At 37.7% G+C, this 24,745-nt stretch overlaps 1 protein-coding gene across 4 annotated transcripts in view; it reads right to left on the reverse strand.

Moving 5' to 3' along the window:
* Positions 1-23,968, reverse strand: part of TAFA5 (TAFA chemokine like family member 5) — a 330,481-nt gene extending 306,513 nt beyond the window's left edge. For all 4 annotated transcript variants that reach the window (XM_081958793.1, XM_081958790.1, XM_081958794.1 and 1 more), the window contains exon 1: positions 22,822-23,968. In XM_081958793.1, the coding sequence (XP_081814919.1) occupies positions 22,822-22,942 (121 nt within the window). In that variant the 5' untranslated portion in view covers positions 22,943-23,968. The remainder of the gene's footprint in view (positions 1-22,821) is intronic.
* Between the last annotated feature and the right edge of the window lie 777 nt (positions 23,969-24,745).

The raw sequence follows: 24,745 nt of genomic DNA on the forward strand, positions 1-24,745 counted from the left end.
GGTTAAAGGAAGATAATATTAGGACCAAGCTTTACCCATGTATAGGTTGTACTCGATTTACAATCACAATCTCGTCACTGAGCAAAGCAGTCATTAAGCGAGATATGTGACTGCTTTGTTTAATGACTGCAAGTGTGGCATTCCTGGTTGTGGTCATCAAGTAATCTTGTAGGTTGTTAGGTGGACAGAGATTCCACTTATTTATGGATTTAAAAGTTATACAGCAGCTCTAATGGGTTTATAAAAATTTATAACAAAAAACACCTGACTGAGCATGTTATATTATGTGTTTAATATATTATTGTTAAAATTATATGCTTTTGTGTGAGTGTTTGTCTGTTTTGGCAGGTCACTGTGTGGTGTGGCTCTCTGACTCTCACAGTTTAAAATTTTGGCTCTTTTTGTCGAACTTGTTCGCCACCCCTGGTCAAGAGCCTGGGGAGAGCAAGTACTGGAAGTTCATTTCTGGAGGCTTTCCTGGAGGTGAAAATGACCTCCCCCGGCTCCCCAGACGAAATTCCAAGCTCAGCTTGGAGACGATCAGTGCGGCGCATGTGGGAAGGGCGTGGGGGAGTTTATGCATGTGGGGACGCACTTTCCATTATGAGTGCCGGCATTTTGGGCACCCAACAACAAAAAGGTTCGCCATCACTGACTTAGGTGATAAGAGTTGCCATAGCTTTTCTTATACAATGCAATGCAATGATTCAGTAATTTGTTTATTTTCCTGTCCCTCTGTTCTTTAGTACAAGTATATACACTAACTTTTTCAGTGTCTACAGGAATCCAATCTTTCTGTCTCTTCTCCCGCAGCTTTACACAGATAAATGGATATTTCACCCATGCACGGTGCTTTTCTGACACCTGGTCATAACTAGCCTTCCAAGGGAGTCAGGTTCCAAATATATCCTTCACAAGTGTTTCTATCATTCTGAAATCCCATTTGGAAAAAGTTTTTAGTAGAGTCTTGACCAGGTGTGGGATCCTACCAGTTTCACAACTGATTTGCTGAGAGCGCACTTCATTCAAGCATGCGCCTGATGCGTCCTGCACAGTTTAGATAAGACCTGCCATCCGGATTACTGCTTGGGAAGGAAAACAGCTGTGACACAGCAATCCACTCTGCTGTGCGACTCAACTGAGAAGATAAAGGTAGGTGAAGCGCGGGGGGGGGGGGCAGGCCCATTTGTTAGTGAGAGTGAACCGGTTCACTCCCAGCTGATCTTCGGAATTACCAGTGCGCCCAAACCGTTCCTACCCCTGGTCTTGACTTAATGTAGCTTAATTCTATTGCTTTTATGTAGTCTTCCTGTAGCTGTAAATTTCCTGTAATTTCCCTTATTTTCTCAAAATATCCCTCATTTGCCTTTTCTAGTTATATTCGTCTATTTCTGAATTTACTGCATTGAAATACATTTCCTTGTAATTTCTTGCTGGATGTTCAAAATCTAGTTCAATTATCATATATCTTTCATATAGTTGCCCAAGGCTGTTATTCTCCGTTTTTCCAATTTGTGCCCAAAACTACTTGGATCTTTTCCAATTTGGAAATTTGGGTATAGCTTTATTCCATTTAATTTTCAGTGTTTCGTACATCTTCTTGCCCCTACTGAGGCTCTCTTTTGCACAACATTAAGCATAATGAATCTGTTCCTTATGTTGATCACATATTCTGACTATACGTTCCTGAGGTCAAATCTTCCTGGTATATCAATTCTTTCTAGTTTAGCATGCATGTTTGATACCCATTACTTATCAAGTCTTCCACAACCTCAAACTGCAAGTGTCTAGCCTGACAAAATTGTACTTCTCCATCTTTTTTTCTAATCATGTATTTTTTTAAATAAATTCTGAAGCTGTCTGTCCAATGATATCCCTGTCTGTCATCTATGTATGTTTGAAATAGTTGTTGACAAGTTATGTCTTCTTAGATCTTACTCTTCTTGTGTATTTTGAAATTTTGCCTTCTATTTACTTCCTAACAAATAGATGGGGAAGAATTTAATGTTAATTTCTTAATAAATTAAGAAATTAAAAGACACTTGCTCCTGGGGAGGAAAGCTATGGCAAATCTAGGCAGCATACTAAAAAGCAGAGACATCACCCTGCAAACAAAAGTGTGCATAGTCAAGCCTATGGTTTTCCCAGTTGCAACATATGGCTCTGAAACCTGGACCATAAGAAAGGCTGAGGGCCAAAGAATGGAGACCTTTGAACTATGGTGCTGGAGAAGACACCTGTGAGTCCCTTGGACTGCAAGGCGATCAAACTGGTCAGTCCTAGAGGAGATCAACCCTGACTGGTCTTTAGAAGGCAGGATCCTGAAGAGGAAACTTACCATATTTTTGGTATATAAGACGTACCTTTTCCCCCCAAAAAAGAGGGTGAAAATCTGGGTGCGTCTTATACATTGAATACAGAATTTTTGGCCTACTAAAACCCCACCCCATTTACAAAAATGGACTTGCAGAGGGTTTGGGAGGCTTGCAAAGTGTTCCTGGGGGCTGGGGAGGGCAAAAATAAGCAAACAATGGGCCGTTTTTGCTCGTTTTTGCCCCCCTGCCCCCAGGAGCACTCTACAAGCCTTTCAAAGCTCTGCATGGACCCCCTTTTTTGCAAAAAAATGAGGCATGCAGAGGGTTAGGTAAGCCTGCAGAGTGCAAAAACCTTTTTTTTAATTTACCTCTTCAAAATCATGGTGCGTCTTATACTCCGGTGCGTGTTATAGTCCGAAAAATATGGTAAATACTTTGGCCACCTAATGAGAAGAGCCTAATGCTGGGAAAGACTGAGGGCAAAAGAAGAAAGGGAGGACAGAGAATGAGGTGGCTGGATGGAGTCACCGAAGCAGTAGGTGTGAGCTTAAATGGACTCCAGAAGTTGGTAGAGGACAGGAAGGCCATGGGGTGACGATGGGTCGGACACAACTTCGCAACTAACAACAAAAACCCCACATCAATTAATAAGTTATGGTGTTCTATTATATGCCTACCAGATAACAATTACTTTTGGGGAAACTTTCAAAATAAGTTCTCACAGAAAAAAAAATACAGAGTAGAGTGTCCCTCTTTTTCTTGAATCTGTATCAGTTCTCTCACTCATTATACTACCAACAAATTTTAAAATAAGTTAAATAATCAGGCTGTTGTTTAGTTTTAACTATGTCAATTACTCTATGTGTTTTGTGTCAGAGATAATACTTATTAAGTATACCATCAACCTAGCAAAGAGAAAAAGAAGAAAGGAATAAGTTAAAGTATCAAAGGAGGGATTTATAAATCTTAGAACAGTTTCCATGGAAGCAAGAATGATTGTATAATGAACCAAACTATCAGTCTTAAGTGTTTGTTTTTTTTTATAAATGGGGGTGGATATGATTAATTCATATATGTGTCATTCATGCACACACAACATTAAATGCCATCTGGTATGACTGCTTAGCTTCTCATCGCATCCTTAAATAAAAGGAAAAAATACTATGTTGTCTATATAATTTTCTCTTCTGTGTCAGTAGTTACTTATAGATCTCATAATTGACATAGGAAAGGGTTTTTTTTTCAAAAAAGGGATGATGCATCTCTTAAAAACACTTCTTATGTGTTTACAAAAAAAATTAAAATAATCGTAGTATTTTTTCCTCCAAGAATCTAACACTGATTTACAAATTTACACTGCACACAGCTGGATCATGAAGGCTCACCAAAGAGTAAGGGAAGAGGGTGGAGATTTTCACATCAAATTCTTTATCCTGAGCAGTAAGATTTCCCCCCACACACACCTGTCCTCACATTCCAAAATATACAGTAAACCTTGAAATATGCATTGCTCTGAAGGGAATGGTAAGTTTACTCAATCTTCTCACCCAGACGTCCACCACCCACTGGTAGAATATAGAATACTGAATGACAACCATGAATCAGTATATTTTCACTAACTATATGTAATTTCATGCCAGTATGATTGCATGGGCGGAGATGTATCAAAGATGGAGACTAATCAGAATCAGAGCAAGCAAAAAGTTCACTCATCAGATTCAACTAATACAGCCTATAGAAAATGATACCTTCAAAAAAGACAAAAGAGGAAGCAATAAAATACATCATGCACAACAACAAATAGATTTTCTAAACAATATATACTCCCTATGTGTGAACCAGGTTATGTAACAGATTCAGATGGAAAAGTCAGGAAATTGAGAAAAGTGTAAAAATGGGAGTGCCTGGACCTTGATGGACTGGTTAAGGCTTGTTGTAAAAGTAAAAATGTCTGCAAACTATAGACTTTTAGAGCCAATATCCAGAACAAGTACCATGCATAGTGGCCATCTTGCATCAATTCTTCCAGAAGTCAAACCTAGCCAAATTTAGGGTTAGATTGATACACCCAGGTGTGGACTATGTCAGCAAGCAGAGCTTTTAATTCAGAACATGAGCAGCAATAGGTATATCTCTGCACAGAGTCGCTATGAGTAGGGCAATTATATGAATTTGTTTAGTAAATAAATTTGTTTCTACATGTCTGAGATGTGAATAAAAAAACCAGGATGTTCATGGAGTTCCCCAGGGTGACAATTCCAACTTACTAAGTCTGAGGTAAATAAAACTGATGTCATCAACCCACTACCTACCTTGTTTCCCTGAAAATAAGACCTCCCTGGATAATAAGCCCAATTGGGTTTTTGAGCGCATGCGCTAAAATAAGCCCTCCCTGAAAATATTGCAACAAAGCAGCAGCCATGAGGCGACCACACTCGCCGCCTCCTGCACCTCAAAAATGGTAAGACCTCCCTGAAATAAGGCCAAACACTTATTTCAGGGGTCAAAAGAAAATAATCATCAGAAATCACTTTTACAAATTAAAATGTCATATATGCCACTTATTATCTTACTACTTCTTCTCAACTTTCTCCCTGCTGGAAAATACATATTATTATTATTATTATTATTATTATTATTATTATTATTATTATTATTATTATTATTATTATTATTATTATTATTATTATTATTATTATTCATTAATTCCACTGTGCACATACATGAGGTAACCTGTTTGCAGATCAGTAGTTTCATATAACATTCACAAACTGCCATATCTTGAGCTAAGATGGGCGGCCTATTCATTTTTCAACAAATAAATAAATAACAAAAAGGACAACCTTTTTCTATTGTGCCATAAAAGATGCAAGGATTTATTTTATTTATTTATAAAATTCATTTGCCGCCCATCTCACCACCAGGAGATTCTTGACGGAAGTAGCTAGTGACATACCACACTCAATTTTTTTTTTAATTTTAAATGCCATTTTGAGAAGTATTCTATTATATTGCTTCCTACTGTTCTATTTAGGAAATCTACAACAACACCTATTGTTTCTTGGTCAACTAGAAAAGCTAAATGTAAAAAAAAAAAAATCTCAGAGGTATTGATATATGTCTGTCCATTTTTTAAAAAAGAAAGAAAGAAAGAAAAAAGAAACACCCTAACCTTTTATACCGTTGTCCAGAAAACCTCAAGAGTCTGTGCATAGTATCACCAGAGGTCATGCTTGACTTACAGGAAGCTTTCTCTTTTTTTATATATACTACTTTACACTTAATCTATCCGCCCTTTTCTACATTGATTTTAAATTGCAGACTATCCTATGAAAGACATTATTGGTAAATAAATAAATGAAAGGCTTGTCAAGGCCTTCATCCTCTGAAGAATGTGACAGTTGGAAGACACAGTGTCATTATCTGCACAAACATGTGTTAAATACCAGTTAAAGGGGAAATCAGTGAGTTTTTCTGTTAATCGATCTAAGTTCTTTATTATTTCAGGTGGAAAGATTTTTTTTTTACATGAATTTCCTCTATTTGTTTTGGGTTCATTGCAAAATGGACCATCGGGCTTGATCTAGTTCAAGCTTTTTTTGTCTTTTCCTTTCTAAATCATTTCTTTATTACTATAGTTTGCTAAAATATATTACTAAAAACATTTTTCTCTTGTCAGATTAATAGCAATGATTTTTTTTTAAGTTACTGAATTAAAACCTACGAATGCAGGTAATAAATAGGAATGGAGGCACTGACATTTTGCATATATTAGATAGAGAGTCTCAGCACAATTGTCATCTGTGATCCCTTACAGATTAATACAGTATACATTTCTCTCAGTTGCTTTAAAAAGGATTACCTTTGCCCTTCCTCATTATCCACTTGCAAAGGAAGCCACAAATTTTTTCTTCCATGAAAAATAGGGCCTACTTTTGAGAAGGCATGTATAATGTTGCAATTTTATTTATTTGTTCATCAGTCGGAAGAAATTTATATGCTTTTCATCAGGCAAGTCTGTTTAGCAGAAGTTAACATTTTCTAGAATCAAAAAAACACCACTTTGAAATACCACTTACAAAGCTCCTTGCAGCTTGAAATGTTGCTTCTTTTAAGTCTGCAAAATAGGCTGAGAAATGTAAAGGATCAATTAGACACACAGCTATTTGAAGCCACTATCCATTTCACACTTACAGGGAAATAAGCTAATTGAACTCAGTGTGGGTTATTTTTCAGTAAACAGGACTGCTGGCAAAAACCATCCAATGAGCTCTCCTCTGTTATTTCTGACCAAGTTTATTTAGTCATTTGCACTATATATCCATAGAAGTGCAGGGAGAACATAAATTTTTGCAAAAGATCTGAAGCTCATTCAAAAAAAAATCTACATGGGTTTTTCTAATTCTTTCCACTATCATGTAAGAAAGGCTATATTCAGATGAATGTGAACAGAAACAGGAAATCATAATCCTTGTTCACATCAAGTGGACACTCAGAATTCTGCAACTATCGTCTGCTCTTTGTAACAGGATTTTAAAATTTCCATAATGAGATTGGCAGTTTATTCTAAATGCTACTATCCAACAAGATGCAGTGCAACTATGAGAAACATAAGATCCTGCACTTAGACAGGAAAAGCCAAATGCACAGGTATAGAATAGGTCCGTGATGGCGAACCTATGGCACGCGTGCCACAAGTGGCACGCGGAGCCATTTGTCAGGGCATGCGAGGCGCTGCTGAGTTCACCTTTTTAAAAGCTATTTTTCGCCTTCCCCAGGCTCCAGAGGCTGGGGAGGGCGAAAAGAGCCTCCCCCACCCCCCCGGAGGCTTCAGGGACCGTCCCTGAAACCTTCGGAACGCTTAAAACCACCCTCTGAGCAAACCGGAAGTCACTTCCGGTTTGCTCGGAGGGTGGTTTTAAGTGCTCCGAAGGCTTCAGGGAAGCCTCTGGACAGTCCCTGAAGCCTCCGGAGGGCCTCCGGGGGGTTGGGGGAGGCTCTTTTCGCTCTCCCCAGGCTCCTATAAAACCCCTGGAGCCTGGGGAGGGCAAAAGAAACCTGTAAAAATGGGGGGTCGCGCGTTGTGCGCCCATGCGCACTGGGGGGTCGCGCGTTGCATTATGGGTGCGGCATGCCCGCACTCGACCCCCCTGCACTTCCCCCGCTTGTGGCACGCGAGCCAAAAAAGGTTCACCATCACTGGAATAGGTGGTACCTAGCTCAACAGTAGTAACTGTGAGAGGGATCTAGAGTCCTAGTGAACCACTTAAGTATGAGCCAGCAATGTGTTGCAGCTGCCAAAAAAATGCAATGCAAGTCCTAGGCTGCATCAATAGAGGATTAGCATCTACAGTAGATGAGAAACCATAGCACAACTCTAAGAGCTGTGGCGGTGCAGTGGTGACTGGTGGCTGCCTGCAATTTGGCAGTTCGAATCTCACGACGCTCAAGCTTGACTCAGCCTTCCATCCTTCCAAGGTCAGTAAAATGAGAACCCAGATTGTTGGGGGAAGAGGCTGACTCTGTAAACTGCTTAGAAAGGGCGGTAAAATACTGTGAAGCAGCATATAAGTCTAAATGCTATTGTTATTGCTATTCTGCACTAGTGAGGCCACACATAAAATATTATGTTCTGTTCTAATTGCTACAATCCCCCCCCCCCACAAAAAAAGATGCTGGGACCCAAGAAACTGCAGAAAAGACCAATAAAGATGATAAGGAGTCTGGAGAGTAAATTGTAAGTCAAATTATTAAGGGAACTTTGGGTGCCTAGCCAAGCAGAGAGAAGGATTAGGGATGACATGATAGCTGTTTTCTAGTATTTGAGGAGTTGTCACAGGGAGGAAGAGGCTGACTTATTCTCCAAAGCATCTGAGGGCAGGACAAGAAGCACCTTGGATCTAAGGAGAAATTTCCTGACAGTGAGAACAATTAATCAATGGAACAGCTTGCCTTCTGGAATTATGTGTGCTCTATCATTGGAGATCTTTAAGAAAAAAAAAATTGGACATTCATTTGTCATGAGTGGTATAGGATCTCCTGCTTGAGGAGGGGGGGGGGGTTGAACTAGAAGACCTCAAAGGTTTCTTCCAACCCTCATAGCAAATACTACTGAACTCAGTCGGATTTATTTTTGAGCAATCAAAGAAAGATCGATGAAACATCTCTTTTCCACTATACAAACAGGATTCCAAATGACCTTTCACCAGAAAATAAAATGATTGTTACAGCAGCAAAAGAAGACTTTGAACTTGATCCTTGGAATAGCAAAAATAAGCTCATGAGAAAGAAATCTGTTCTACATTTATATGGCAGTAAGAGGAAAATCAATCTATTCATTTAAAAAACCAATTCTTTCCCTGGTTTGTATACATGTGCTCTGAAAATAATGGGAATAGAAAAAAAAACCACATTGGTTAACACATAAATGTGGAAGAGATTAATTCTGTCTCATAAAACAGCTTCTATTGGGATTAGAAACATTGTTTTTAAATACCCATTTTGGTACACTATGGTATTAAGTGTCAAATTGTTGGGGAGAATGTCTGTGATAAAATGGTTCTGTCTAGAGGATGTTTTTTGTTCCACATTAAGCTGGTTTTTACAACTGATGAATCATTTAAAAAATGGCAAAAGGAAACATCTATGATTGTATGATGAGGGGAAAAAACAGGAGTTAAATATAAGATGTTAAAAGATGCAAAGGAAAAAAGAGAAGTGGGTTTACCTGATTTAACATTATATTTTGCAGCCTGCTAATTAGTTTGGATAAAAGAATGGCTATTGCTGAGAAATAGAGTTAAAAAACTTAGACCTAATATTTGGGTGAGATGGGTATTTGTAGTATAATAAAGTCAAGGTTAATGTATATTTTAAAAATCACTATGTTAGACATGCCATATTGAGAATAAGAAATAAATATTTTCAGGTTGTACCTGAAAACATTGCGGAAAACATTTCAGTACAAAAAGTAAGAAATAATAAGACAAGCAAAAATGGCTCAAATATTAAGAAATACTAAAATTCTCTCAAGGAAAATTTATATACTAGTAATACTCCAATATAATATATTACACTAGTTGTATAATATACTAGCGTTCCAATATTTGAAAGCTGCCACAGAGAGGAGGGGGTCAAGCTATTTTCCAAAGCACCCGAAGGCCAGACAAGGAATAATGGATGGAAACTGAACAAGGAGAGATTCAACCTGGAAATGAGGAGAATTTTTTTGACAGTGAGAGCAATCAACCCATGGAAGAAGAAGTTGCCTTCAGAAGTTGTGGGAGATTCATCACTGGCAGCTTTCAAGAAAAGACTGGACTGCCATATGTCAGAAATGGTGTAGGGTCTACTTCCAACTCTGTTAATCTGTGTCTGCATCTCTTGTGTTTCTTTGATCGCTTGTAATCTTCAATTGGGCTGAATCAACATATCTCAAGTAGGCTAAACTTACGGATACATTAACTTGCAGAGTGTTCCCAAAATTCAGGACCCACGCTTTCATGGGATTGAAATTTTGCGAAGCTGCTACAGCTACACTATCGCAGTCAGTCACAGTCACACGTTCATCACTTCCAACAATTGCCTGCCAACTTCCTACAAGGAAAGTCAATGGGAAAGCCATGAGGAAGTTAGAAGGTGCTCTAATTTCCACTGTTTTTTTTGGAGGGGAGGGATTTGCCTATACCTGGTCATGCTGATACTCTGTTTAGGTCAATTGTTCCCAACATGGGGTCCATGCTCCATAGGGGGGCAATTTGATTTTTAATAGGAGCAATTTGAACCTTGTTTAAACCAAGTTAATGGCCTTTTAGGCTTCCTCCATGTGAGTAGAGTTCACTTTTTGACTAAGTAAAAATTATATGTCACCGGGAAGGGGGGTGTACCATGTTCTCTGAATTAATGATCCAACAGCTCACAGGTTGTCTAGTACAAAGTAAAATCAAGAAAATACCGGATGGCAGAGAACAAAGTTGGTCAATGTTTTTTCCTATTTACAGTTATCAAAAAGATTCAAAATAGATAAAACAATTTATGGTATTGAATATTCTGAATTGTAAAATGAATTATGTACAAATGATAAGCATGTGACTATGGATTTCTTGAAATTTGAAGCAGATTGAACAAATGGAAAATATGTGGTTGAAAGGATTGCAAATTACACTATGTTATAATCTTAAACATCATTTATAAAATGGGATATGACCAATTATCTAGAATGTATACTCGTTCTTCAAATCTGTATTGGAAATGTGGACAAGGTAAGTAATTTTGTCATGCTTGGTGGCCATGCAAAAAAACCCTAGATTTTGATTTTTTTTGCACTGATTTAAGAGACTTAAAAGATTAATATGCAATTGAAACCAAACTTTTCCTCTTGGGAAAGATAATGAACACCTGGAAAAAAAGTCATAACTCATTTTTTACAAAAGCACAGTGAGTTTATTGTAGACACAATGATGGAAAGATTTGGCAATAGCTACAATGTTGATAGAATTGATCAATAACCAAATTGACCTGTTTGATTAGAAAAAACAATATCTGCATTTATTACTTACAAGCAACCCACTACAGTTGTTTTGCATAAAACAGAAAAAATTAACATAAGATATATGGTTTTGAATAGACAGATTATACAAAGAGGCAAACCATGATGTAATTTTAGAGAAAGAAGTAAAATTACAATTGAATTTATAACTGCTGTAAAGAAGATTGGAAGCCATTTTAATATATTTTAAACATATAAAAATATATATTAAATATATTAAAATTACACACATGGACATAGTTTTAATATACTTTTAATTTATAGTTTCTTTTTCTTTTATCTTTTTCCTTTTTTTTCACTTGAGTTTTGCGTTTTATTTCTCTTTAAAAAAATGAGTGATGGCATCAAGCTATAACACTTCTAGTTTTTCTCTGCTACCATCTTGGGTTATCCAAACTTAGACGCTAAGGTTGTCAATCAGAAGGTCAGCAGTTCAGCGGTTTGAATCCCTAGCGTCGTGTAACAGAGTGAGCTCCCGTTACTTGTCCCAGCTTCTGTCAACCTAGCAGTTCGAAAGTATGTAAAAATGCAAGTAGAAAAATAGGAACCACCTTTGGTGGGAAAGTAACAGCGTTCCTTGCACCTTCGGCGTTTAGTCATTCCAGCCACATGACCACAGAGATGTCTTTGGACAGTGCTGACTCTTCAGTTTTGAAACAGAGATGAGCACCGCCCCCTAGAGTCAGGAATGACTAGCATGTATGTGCGAGGGGAACCTTTACCGTTACCCTAGGATTTAAAAGAACAGTTACAGGATCTTCAAAGAGGAAAATATCGTCTTTTGTACAGCCACTAAAAAGAGGGCAATTTTTTTTACCATTCTATCTTTATTTAGGGGTTATTAAGCAATTCATTTGATATCACAAATGATTAAGCAGATGAGCACCGCCCCCTAGAGTCAGGAGTGACTAGCACATGTGTGCAAGGGGGCGCTTTACCTTTACCTTATATCCAATAACTCTCGTTTCCCATCCAAGCCTTAATAAAGCTTAGTGTTTATTTTTTGTTTGTTTCCTTTCAAGCAGCCAATGTCAGCTTGGTACTGCCATCTGCTATGAACTCTGAGGTCAAACAGTGGGGCTGTGCAAATATTCAAAGAAATATTTTGCTTTGATCAAAGTTTGACTGAAGCCTGATGTGAAGCTGTTTCACAAAGCAAGATGGCTACACGGTTTCTAAGATCAAAGCAAAATATCTGCAGTCTTACACTTTGTTCTGACAAAGCCTATAAAGGCTGCAACTGCATCTCCTACTCACCAATGGCTCTGGTAACATCTGTGGAGGATACACAAGCTTGCAAACTATGTCAGAAACCTATCTTCATTTCCCCCGCCCCACAAACCCAAAGGCAGTGTTAACTAAGAGAGAGGATGAAGCTTCAAGGCATGACAGTGTTTCTATGAAATAATCCCAATTGTTTCCTTACTTCCCCAAAAGAATCAAGTTGAATCTTGTTGAAACAATCTACTGTATTTCTCAAAAATAAGACAGGGTCTTATTTTCTTTTGACACCCCCCCTTCGAAATAAGTACTTGGCCTTATTTTCAGGGAGGTCTTATTTTTTAAGGTACAAGAGGCAGAGAGTGTTGTCACTTCATGGCTGCTGCTGTGTTGCAATATTTTGGGGAGGGCTTATTTTTGGGGGAGAGCTTAATTTAGTGCATGCGCTCAAAAGCCCAATTGGGCTTATTATCCAGGGAGGTCTTATTTTCAAGGAAACAAGGTAGATTTCCTTACAGAGTCATCATAGGTAAGTGCAATGTATTCATAAATACATTATGTATACAATGTTTCCTATTGTACCTTAGGAATCTGAAATATATTTATATAGTTGTTAGTTGTCTATCCTGACTTTCCTTCAGTTGCTCAAGGCAATGTATACTACATGGGTCTCCAACCTTGGCAACTTTTAACCCTGGTGGATGTCAACTCGCAGAATTCCCCAGCCATCAAAGCTCCCAGCAAAGCTTCTAGGCTTAAAGTTGCCAAAGTAGAAGACCCCTACTGTAAAGCATTATCTCATTTATTTTGTTTCTCACAACCTCTGTAAGATTAGTTGAAATAATAAGGAATGACTGGCCCTAGATGATTTCTGTGGCCTAGATGATTTCTGTGGCAGAAGATAAGACTTGAAAGTTAGTTTTCCCAATGCTAGTCTAAAATTATTGTTGCCACCACCTCATTCCATTTTTATTAAAAACATATCCAATGCATTGTTTACTTTAGAAAATAAAATTTTAAAAGGCAATAACCTGGGGCTAAGTTAACCAGCAGATAAACACAATTTCCTCAGGTTTGTACGCACTTAACCTTGCGCTCAAGCAAAGAGTCAAGTCTTCAAGGTCTATTTAGAGAACAGATAGTGCAGGGCAATTCAAGCCTTTAGAGAATATTATTCTAGAAGGCAGGTACCACGACACAAGCAGCACCTTGCCAAGGTTATGTTAAGCAATGCAATTGATATAGATGTATTGTGGTCCACCCATAATTCAGCTCACACTGAATTCTCAATTAAGTGCAGCTTCTAATGTAAAGCACTAGTCCATGAGCAAGGTGACTAAAGTATGAATGAAGATTTCTTGTCTAGGAAAGAGCAAAGTTGGTGTATGAGTCAGGGTAAAAGTCATACAGGCCACAGCCATCATCTTCCCTTTGAAGTGGAGCTAAGCCAGGGGGACTCCAAAATGATGGATTGCAATCCCATTCAGAGGTAAATGAGAAAAATCCATACTGCAAGTTCCAGGAATGCACAGCCCCTCTCTCTTCTCAGGGATGGGTTTAAATCTGTTCTTCTTCACCCAGATTCCAACAGCTGTCAGTCACTGAAATAGGACGAAAAGGGCTGACACTTTTTTACCGAGCAATGAGAATAGAAAATGTCACACTGATCACACCCATTCTAGAATAAGAAGAGAGTTTCAACTATTCTATAACTATTATATTGCTGTGAAGATTATAAAATTCTTGAAAGCAAAAAGAGTGCAAAAATAATTCTTTTGCAAGCATTTCCTTTTCACAATCTATTTATGCAGACATTCTAAAGAGACGTTTCACAAGCCATTTTAGTCTTTCAAATCAAAAAAGTCAAAAACCACATCACTAATTAATTTCTTTCTAATAGCTTTCTGGAAAAAATAAATTATTAAATGACTACATACAGATATAAATTACAGGATGGTATTTGATATCTAAATTTGTTGATAAGGCAGGTATTTTTTTCATAAAATAAAAATGGAATCTAAAGAGAACAAATATTTTCAAGTTCAAGTATTTATTTACTTTAAGATGAAAAGGGAGATAACGAAACATTTTTAAATGAAACCTGTACAGCTCATGTATGTAAAATAATCATTTCAATTAGAATTGCAAAAAGTCTAATCAATTTATGTGGTCTAAACTGCATTGTCTATGAAATGCAAACAACAGTGAAAAGGAATCTTGACTTTAACCTGACATCTTAAGCTAAGTGTGTAAAGTAGCATAACTACAGGAATGTTTTACAAGGATTAATCCTTCCCATCAGTTGTTTCTCACCCGAGCAAAGATAAGTACCTATCTGTGTAATGTGAAAAGAGTTTAACTAGACTAAAGTTCATGTGCTTTACTTATGCATATATTTGTTTGGAAGACAGATGTTAATGAACCTCTCATGGAACTTAAATGTTCCAAGAACACTTGTCAGTCAGTTTTAAGTGAGCTGAATTCTTGATATAGTTGGCAACGAAGACTCTTGTGAGCATCTGTCAGCTATGTTGCAATATAAACGGGCTTTTAAAATAAAAATAAAATCAATTGCATTCCTCTCCAAAACCAACCTGAGTACTATCTGCTTATTGAAATTTGAAATGCACTCAAGGTTGATTTAAAAGAAGAAGAGGACATCTGCAAGAAATAGATTTCCTTGCCTTCTCAATTAATTGTTGTTTTAATGAAGATAGGTACTCTGAGCTAATTTAGCAGTGATAGTTTACAAAGTATCTTAGTACAGTATACCCATAACTATTTCACTTACATTCTCCATTTATTTAGAAGTTCACTTGCAGTACCTTAAATAAGGAAATTTAGTTTAATGTTAAGAATACAGAAACTGATATTTGAATATGATTCGCTTGTATAAGCTTAGGACTAAAATGAACTTTAGAGGTATAGGGGAAAAAACTTATTACATCAGTTCACTATAGGCAAAATGTTGGAATTGCAAGCTGAAAAAAAATCCAGTAATTTTATTCTTGGAATTACTTTTTATAGGACAGTTTTGTGCTTGTAAGTACAGAATATTTATACCTCTGTCACCCAATCATACATAGAATCATAGGGTGGAAGGGATGGTGGAATCATTTTAGTTCAAGCTCCATCTCAGAGAAATGATTGTCCAATCTTTTCTTGAAAACCTGTAGCAATGAGCATCCACAACTCCAGGAGGCAAGCTGTTCCATTGGTTCATTGCTATCATTTTCAGGAAATTTATCCTCGGTTCCAGATAGGATTTCTCTTTAACAAGTTTCCACTCATTCTTCTTATCCAGTTCTCTGATACTTTGAAGAATAAGTCAACTCCCACATCTCTTTGACTGCCCCTCAAGTACTCAAAGATAGCTGTCGTGTCATCTCTAATCCTTCTCTTAGACTAGACATACCAAGTTGCCCTAACCATTCAGCATATGATTTAGTCTTCAGAACCATGATCATCTTTGTTGGCCTTCTCTGCACTTAATGGTCTCAGCATCTTTTTTTGTATCATGGTGTCCATAACCTGATGCAGTACTCAAAAGTGTGGCTTCACTAGTAACACAGCATAGATCATATTATCACTTTATCTGATCTTGATACTCTCCCTCTGTTGATGCAGCCTAGGACTGAATTGGCCTTCTTAGCAGCTGCAGCATCCTGCTGGCTCACACTTACGTATAGTCTACTAGGACATGTAGCTTCCTCTCAGTTATTGACCCATATACTATATATATATATGCTTTTGGTTTCGCCTGTCTAAGTACAGGACCTTACTTTTCTTACCAGTGAACTGCATCATGTTGGATAGGGCCTATTTCACTAATCTGTCAAGATCCTTCTGCATTTTGAGTCTAACTTCCAAATTGTTAGCATTTCCCCTCAGCTTTGTGTTGTCTGCAGATTGGATAAGCTCCTCTTCTATCACCTCATCTGGGTCATTTATGAAGCTATTGAAGAACACTGGGCCCAAGGCAGAACCTTGAGGTGCCACATTGCAGGCTTCTCTCCAAGTAGATGTAGTTCCATTGAAGGCTACATGATTTACATGATTTAACACTGTTTAGTTAATAAAGTAAGCCATGGTGCTTACTACCAGGAAGCATCGTAAACTACTATGAGTCACAACATTTGGCAGAATAAAAATCTGATAAATTGCATTGCTAATACTTATGTGTCAAGGCAAATATAAACTATATGCAATTTAACAGGCTTATACTCTGAAATTTGGTTCTGGAATTGCAATCTTTAACACTTTTACTTTTTACTTTATTAATTATTATTAATTTAATGGTGAATTGTATTCCAAAATAAAAACCTGGTAAATGGCAATGTCCATTGTATTTGAGGAAAAAATCATGTTAGGATGCAAATCTTTCTAGAAATGTTAACCTCTGACCTAGAAAAAAAATATTTTTAAAAAAATTAACCAAAAGCAAACAAATTCATTTTTGCAATTCAATGGCAAAGCAAAACAATATCGGCATATATTCACAATACTTTTTCATACACTACGTTTCAATGGTTATGTAGATATGCAGTTTCTGTTGTATGAATTTTTGTTTATATTTATGCTTGGATTAGATTACATATTGGATTAGAGTAGATTACATATTGCCCTATAATCAGCTATTTTGTTTTTTCAGATTTCAACATTAGTTTGACTGATATGTGTTTTTTCTTAAGATCTTTATTTTCAAAATAATGTTTTTAATTAAAATCTATTATCTTTAAAAACACTAAAAAGAACAAAATGTCAAAATATGTATGGTTCGTAATGTCATTCTTTTGTAATATCATAAACTGATCACTATATGTTTAATTATGTACAATAAGTTATATTCAAAATAGATTAAAAAGGAAATGTGTATCTGAAAAGTAATATATACACAGCAGCAACATTGTAATTGTGCAAAGGGACATAATGATATATAATACAAATTTTATTAAAGGATAATGGTGGTAATTTTTCAGAAGGAAACGTTTATACTGTATATTGTATTCAGCTACATGCTGTGTCAATAACAAAGAGTTAAATTTAGCCTCTTCATAATTATTTCCATTAGCAACATGAACTCTTGCAGAAATATAATCAACTGTATTTTTTTTACAAACTTACTTCCGATATTGGTTGCATTTTGGGGGTAAACATAATCCATAGATTTATCTACTTGGAATTAATTGAAATGAATCCTGAGGAGTACATTGTCACTTCTTCTCCAATGGGGACACAAAGACATTAGAATCATTATCTTCTATTTTTACATTAACTGCACTTTAGCAATCTCTATATCACGACACAAACCATTCTAAAACAAGCCAGGTTCGTATCCAACACAAAAGATATTGCCTGATTCCAATAAACTATAATCAAAATTATCTGCACTTTGTTGGATCTGCATGAAATAGCATGTTGTAGATCAAAGAAAATAGAAATGAAAGCTTCTGAACTCTACATTATAACCATGCAATAGGGAAAGAAGACAAAGGAGACACTGGCCTGGGATTTAACTAGGCTCATTCTTATTCCGATGCATTACAGTTCATCCAAAACTCCAATGGTAGCCATCATTTCAGCAGAAATGATGGGGTAACAATTGCCTTAAACCTGACTTTAAAACAGGATGCTTGGGGAGCTGTTTCAGCATTTTTAAAATTAAAACACAAAGTTGTACACAAAACATGGGAAGAATATACATCCTTTTCATCCTTATTTATTTAAATATTTAAAAGTTTTATATATCTACATAATTGCAATTCCAGATGGCATATGTCAAGTAAAATCTGGAAAAGAATAATAAATGAAAGTTTTAAAAAAATAAACTGAAGAAATGGAATCCATAATCAATATATAATACAACATTGTGTCACATACACTCTATCTCACAGAAAACTAGCACTAGAGGAAAAGCCCCATTTTAAAAGTTTTCTGGAAAATTAGAAAGGGTCTTTTGGGGGGAGGGCAAAGAGGAGAATAAGACTGTTGTAAAGATCACAAGCTTATATAGTCTGAGATAGATGGCAGGTTTAAAATTTGTACTACAACATTCTCTTATATATTGTATTTAAGCTACTATTTTAATATAACTCTTAAGGCAAAACCATGCAAAATAATTTCTATAACACTAAATACAAAGACTATAAATTCTAATGGAGAATTGTCTTCAGCATTTCCTTAGTGTGTAAATAATGAATATCTACAGGCCGTTTTAATTTTTATATATGAATTTATGTGTTCTAAAACCAGTATCTAGAATTCTGAAAATTGCCTATTCTACAACAAAGTAGTTATTAAATAGGTTAAAGTTTTTACTAATTGGATAAACAGTTTCTTTTTCAATTGTTCAGATGGATAAAAGTATCTTATCCAACAATTGCATTGTGAATAAAGTGTCAATGTGTTACATAATTCCACATAGCACATATTCCTAAAATATTGCTTCAGTTAAACTAACAACATTTTTTTTGAAACATTAGTCTTTCAGTCTAGGAGCATAAGTGTCATCAAGAAATTATTATTTAGGTAAGAATCAGGAATCTAAGATGTAAAATTATTTATAGCATTCTTTCATTTGTTTGCAAACATTTAATTTACTGCACAATTAACACCTCTCCTTTATATTCAAAGTTCCACATTAACCACTTGCTCCTACAATTTGGAAACCATAAATTCTTCCATTCTGGTTTGGTAACTGCAATATATATATATAGATATATACCAGATATATACATCTATAGAGGATGGTAAAAACAATTAAAAGGCCAGTTAAAAAAGACATATCCAGATGAATATTAAAAAGAAACTAAATTAGCAAAGTGCAAAATATAAATTTTAAAACAGCGATAATTTAAGATGTGCTTGCACAACGTTCTAAGCTGACATGGCTAATTTTACATTTCGAAACTCAAAACAAAACATCCCATGTCCTCGAAATTCAGGACAAGACATGATGTTATTTGCCATGTTATGATGTTTTCTGTCCCACAATTGGCTTTTCTCCCTCCAAGTGATAGATGTTTGCAAGGCACAAGCTACTAATGAGAGCTCAGGTCTTGCAAAACTGCCTGGCACAAGTTGAAAAGAAACACAAATATGTAATAATAGCTACCTTTTACTATCTCCTTGGAGAAACTAAGCAAAGATGAACCTTGAAAACCAGGGTAAAATATTTCAGATGAACACCAATTGATTGATTATATCAAGCATATTCCTAACTTTTTTCAATCATCCCAAAGCACAGCTCTTTCATGGAAAGAGGTGCACATTAATTTCTGTTCATTCTATAAAGATGGTAGCCCTGTTTTTTTTTTTACAACAATACACTCCATTACGAAATTTAGTGTTTGTGGATTGTAATGTAATCTTTCTTGTGTGTTGTCTTTTGTGTTTACGCATGCTGCCAAATGCAAAACTGTGCTTTGGCAATTTGTTGAGAGCTGTTTTTTTGCAGGCAAGCTGACATCAGTGCAATGAACATATACACAAGTCAATCCTCAAGTCAATAGCTTAAAAAGTATATTATTCCTATTAAATCATTTGTGGACTGTTTGCAACATTTAATCCATTTCTGCATCAATTTAATGCCTATTTGTGTTTCTATTTTTTTTAAAAAAGCATTCCTATTTTTGCTTTCATTGTATGTTATGGGATTTTTTTTTTAAAAAAAGTGATTATTTTTAAAAATCATCCTCTTGGCTGACTTTGTATAAATTGAGCAGTAAATAAAACTCTAAACGGGATACTATCCAATTTAACATCTATAATGCTAGGATGAGAACTAAAACAGGAAGAGCGAGCCTTGCTTTGTGTTCCTATTGGTCTCTATGTCAAAACACTCCAAATATTTCAGGTTTTGCACCGCTAGCAAATGGGACATCCAAAATATTCCAAAGTCCATATTTTAAAACATTAAAAGTATGGGAATAAAACTTTCAGGATGGCATTCAGAAAAAAAAGGTATGTTGCTGCTCCCCTTTTTAACATATACCTTTAAGGTTGCTTCATAATATAAAGATAATTAGTGTAAGTAGAAATCAAAGTGACCTTCCTATGGGAAGTTCCAAACTACAGCCCCCCCAAAAAGAAAAAAAAATCCTTCTCCCAAGCCGTAGACAATGCATTTCTAATAGAAACAGTGTTGCAAGAAATCATCTTTTCTATACAATCAATGAAATGAATTGATAGGAAAATAGCGTTCAGCCTATTAATGACTCTCACTAACATGGCTTTTGATTCAACAATTTTTGAAAGGTGGTTCAGTACAAAACTTACTGAACTAGGTTAGCCTAGCTAGTCCACCTATATGTTTTACAGCAGCCATACTGGGTAATTCTAGAGGATTCGCAGACTATAAATAATTTATTAGGATAAAATTCCAAGGCAGTATTTTGTTACAACTCATATGGGTTCAGTTTACAGCATTTCACCACAGTTATTCTTTTCTTATTTTGATCACCACTTAAAAGAACTTGGAATCTTTTTTCTTCCCAAAACAGCTGCCCCATAAAGCTTTATCGCTATAGCAACTATCTTAATTGCTTTCCTACAGGTATCTCCTTCAACCATCCATCGGGTGGAGCTACTATCCCTAAGTATAAACCAAAGAGTTAAGGAAAGAAAATAATCCATTCCTCATCTTTCATGTTACAAGAAACAAAGAAAATAACCAATGCATTTTCCGATAATTAAAAAGCAAATACGCCCTATATGAGAGCCCATTTTGTATGCTAAATTTGTTAATCACCTCATTAAAAACAAAATATTTCCCACTTTAAGAATATATATTTAATAGGAAAAGAAGAGAAAGCAAGAGAAACATTATTTCAAGTTGTGTTGAAATTTACTTCAAACTTTAAAATATTCACTGATCCATTATATTCAGTTATATTTTAAGCCTGTCTTTGCTGTCATTTTAGCTGAGTGTTTGGAATACAGCTGTCATATCCGTAACACATAGGTGCATTTTAAAAAAATGAACACAGGTATGTAAGTATAGGTATATAAGTGCTTGTTATCTTTCTATTTGAATTATAAAAAAGACAGAGATGTTAACTAATGATTGATCTTAATTTTGTAATAAAACATGTTTAAAGTATCTGGTTAAAGGCAATAGGATTCTATAGAAACTATGTTAACATATATTTTGTCCATATTTCATTCCTAGTATTCTTTTGAATTTAAAAGCCATTTACTACAAAGGTCTTTAAGCAGTGTGACAGTCAGATTACATGTGAATTAGATCATCATATTCAAAGTTGCACCTTCAGTTATTAAGATACTGAAATAATGGGAGTAGCGAAGTGTCTTGACACTGCATATTTGAGGTTAGGGAATGCTCTGCTCAGAGTTGTGCAGAATATATATTCATCCTGCTTAGCAAAGATTAACCTGGGATTTGCAAAAAAAAAGAATTTAGCTGTAACTTAAAAACTCATTATTTAGAAATTATAAGATTGCACTTCAGGCTAATAAGGAAAATAGGCAAGTGGATAAAAATCTATGAAAATAAGAATTATAATAAGAGCGCTGTCCTTCCTAAATACAAATGTTAAAAGTATCAATACCCTAATATATTTTAAAGTTATTGAAAAGTATTTGTCAATTGGTGACATCTTATCATTGCATTACACATAGTACACTTACAAGCAAGATTTATATATGACACAATTTAACACAATATTTTAACATATATTTTATTAAATACAAGAGCATGAAGACTAAAATGTTATGTATTATAGAAACATAAACTTTAAAAGTACAAGGAAACACAAACTCAGTATTAAGAATCCTGTCCTTACCTTAAAGAGAAAATTCCACTGATGTAGCAATGCTCAGAAAGTTTCGTAATCATCACAAATAGAGAACCCTTAATAAATTGCTATTAGTTTTAAAGAGATTTAGAATTCACAAGCCACCCAACTTCAGTTACAGTTTCAGTTATTTGAAACTGTGTTTCAAATCTATTTTGCTTCAATAAAAGTCAACATGAGATCCTTTTTCCCCATTGACCAATGTGTATTACAGCTGTCAATAATCAATTCTGACAGATTCATGCTTCCTAAGAAGTATATTTCATTATATTAAATCACATTTGTATTATGCTTTAAAAACATGCTTTCCATACATAGCCAAAAACTTCTAAACAAAATTTATTTATAATAAATGAATAATTTTTATAGTCTTTTGAACTCCATCGTCTGGTACTTAATACTTTCTGACTCTACCCCAGAAATAACTGGTTATAAGCTATAATAAAACAGACGATAAATTTAACTAAGGATGCTTTATGATACCGTAACATCACCGAACAGGGTCAAGTTCTATCACTAAGGAATGTCATCATAAGCTTGTTTTTTTCAAGAATCCTAAATGTATGAGAAGGGATGACTTGGACATGAAGAAAAATAAAGACAGAAATATGCACCACTAATAGAAAATGTAAGTAGTCATAAATATAGAACATCTGGATTGCACTGGTGTTGGCATATTCTGTTAGGTTTTCAACAGCGGTAGGAAACACGAAATATTTCCAAAACATTTGGAAGCAAGCATTGTTTTTAACCAAGTTTAATACAAAATGCTGCTTTTAACCTAGTTTAATATGGACACGCAGTGGTCTCTTTTGGAAACAGACTGGCCTATCAAATTATAAATGTGGTCCATTTAAGTCAAGCAAGGAAGCCAAATACAAAGCAATACATGGATTTCGTCATCTGCTGAATCTATACTTACTGCAATAAGCAATTAAAAGGCCAACCAAGATCATGATTGCCCAGAAAGTTGACGATGCACTCGGCAGGACGTTGGCATCTTTCCTACTGCTTCGCTTAAGAGATGGAGCCATTGAAGCCATAAGTCCCCCAAAGCCAAAAAAAAAAGAGGGGGAGAGGGAGTCAGGTAAGTTTCACAAGCCAGGTCTCCCTCGCCCTTCGGCACACCTAATCCCAAATAGGAACATCTTAGAAAAGGACCACAGGGTTTGGCCATCAGCAATCATCCTGGGGTATCCAGAGGGGCCTCTTCAGCCCAGCCAAGCCAGAAGACATTTTGTCTCAGCGGGCGGCGACCTCTAGAGTCCGGTTTCTCCTCCTCTTCCTCCCCTTCGAGGATGGAGATTCATCGGCAGCAACCTGGAACTTTCCCCTTCTAAGAGCGGCGGGAAGGAGGCAAGCAGGCAGGCGAGGCTGCCTTCAACCAGCCCTCCAAGCAGCCCGTCGGTGCCAAGTGGCGTTGGGTTCTTCGCTCCTCGGGGAAAGATCCCAGACGGGGCGCGGCGGCAGAAGCCAGGCGAGCGGCGGCTGGTGGCGAACCCTCCCGCAAGTCCCGAGCGAGGGGGCGTCGCGCGTGCGCATCCGCGCGCGCCCCGGCAAGCAGCCGAGCCGCCCGCCCAGCTACCAGGGGGGCGAAGGAAGGAAAGGTCGCTAACCGAAGGCGGAGAAGGGAGGGCTCCAGGAGGGCACGGCAGGCAGGAGCATGCCTCTGAGGGCGCGAGGGGAAGGCGAGTAAGGGCCGGAACCGCGGCCACCTGCTGCCGGGGGTCCCCGGAAAGGTCGGCCCGCTCGACCGCCTTTCTTCCCCACGGACGGCAAACTTCTGGCGCCGCTCCCCTCAGCACTTGCAGCTTCGTCCAAAGGGAGCCTTGCAGGCGCGGCAGAGGAAGCCCCCTTTTGAGGGCAAGCAGGGGTTAGCCAAGCCCGCCCACTGGTGTCGCCTCGCTCTCCGCAGCCTCCGACGACGCCTTGGTTTCCCCTCAGGGCGAGCAGGGCAGCGACACCCAGCTTGGCCACCTTGGCCGGACGGGCTGGCTGACCGGCCGCCGCCGCTGCTGCCAGTCCTCAACCGCTCGCTTCCTCGGGCTCCGTAGCGATCCGCAAGCAGAAACCCCCGCGCTTTCCCCTCCGTCCGCAGAGCGGCGGTTCCTTTTTGGCTTTCTCTGGCCGGCAGTTCCGTCGGCGCGGCTCCCACCCCTTTGCCGAGGGTGCGTTGGGGGCCTCCGGCTGATGTGCCCCCCTCCCCGCCCCACGCCACCCTTAACGCCGCCCCCGGCCCGCCTCGCGCGCTCTCCTCACAGCGAGGATGGCGCACGGAGGCCAGGCGGGCGCGCGCACTTCCCACAGCCGGCGAGCGGAGCTCGGCACGCGGCTGTTGGCCGGCTCTTCGTGCCGCCCCTCCTTCCTGTGCTGCGGTGTTTAGCGGAGGGAGTGAGGTGGAGTGAGCAGTCCAATATACCCCCCCTCCCCCCAAAAAAATATCCGGCCAAAGTGAAGAGAAAGAGGCGCTCCTCACAGAGAAGCTCCCGCTGCCCCAGCCCCCTCCCTCGAAGGCAAAAAACTCCAGTGTGACATAAATCCAACGACGGTCAATGAAGAAAAGGGGGAAAAAGGACATTGCCGAGAAGACTGTGCTAAAGAGCCGCCACTCTCCCCCCCCCCCACGTATGAAGGAGCGCCCTTAAAAATAAAAATTAAAAAAGCTGCTTCGCCTCTTTGCTTTGGCGGGAGAAATCGCTCCCCGCGATGGTCGACATCTTGCCGAGGCGATTTACGACTCCAGAGTTGCGTTGCTAAACTCTCTTCCCTTTCTCCTACTTTCAAGAATCTTTTTTCCGCCCATTTGCAGTGAACAAAACGGCCGTCGCATCTCCTCCCCCTGAGCC

Source organism: Natrix helvetica (genome assembly GCF_964273705.1).
Source record: "Natrix helvetica genome assembly, chromosome: 6".
In the NCBI taxonomy this organism is placed as follows: Eukaryota; Metazoa; Chordata; class Lepidosauria; order Squamata; family Natricidae; genus Natrix; species Natrix helvetica.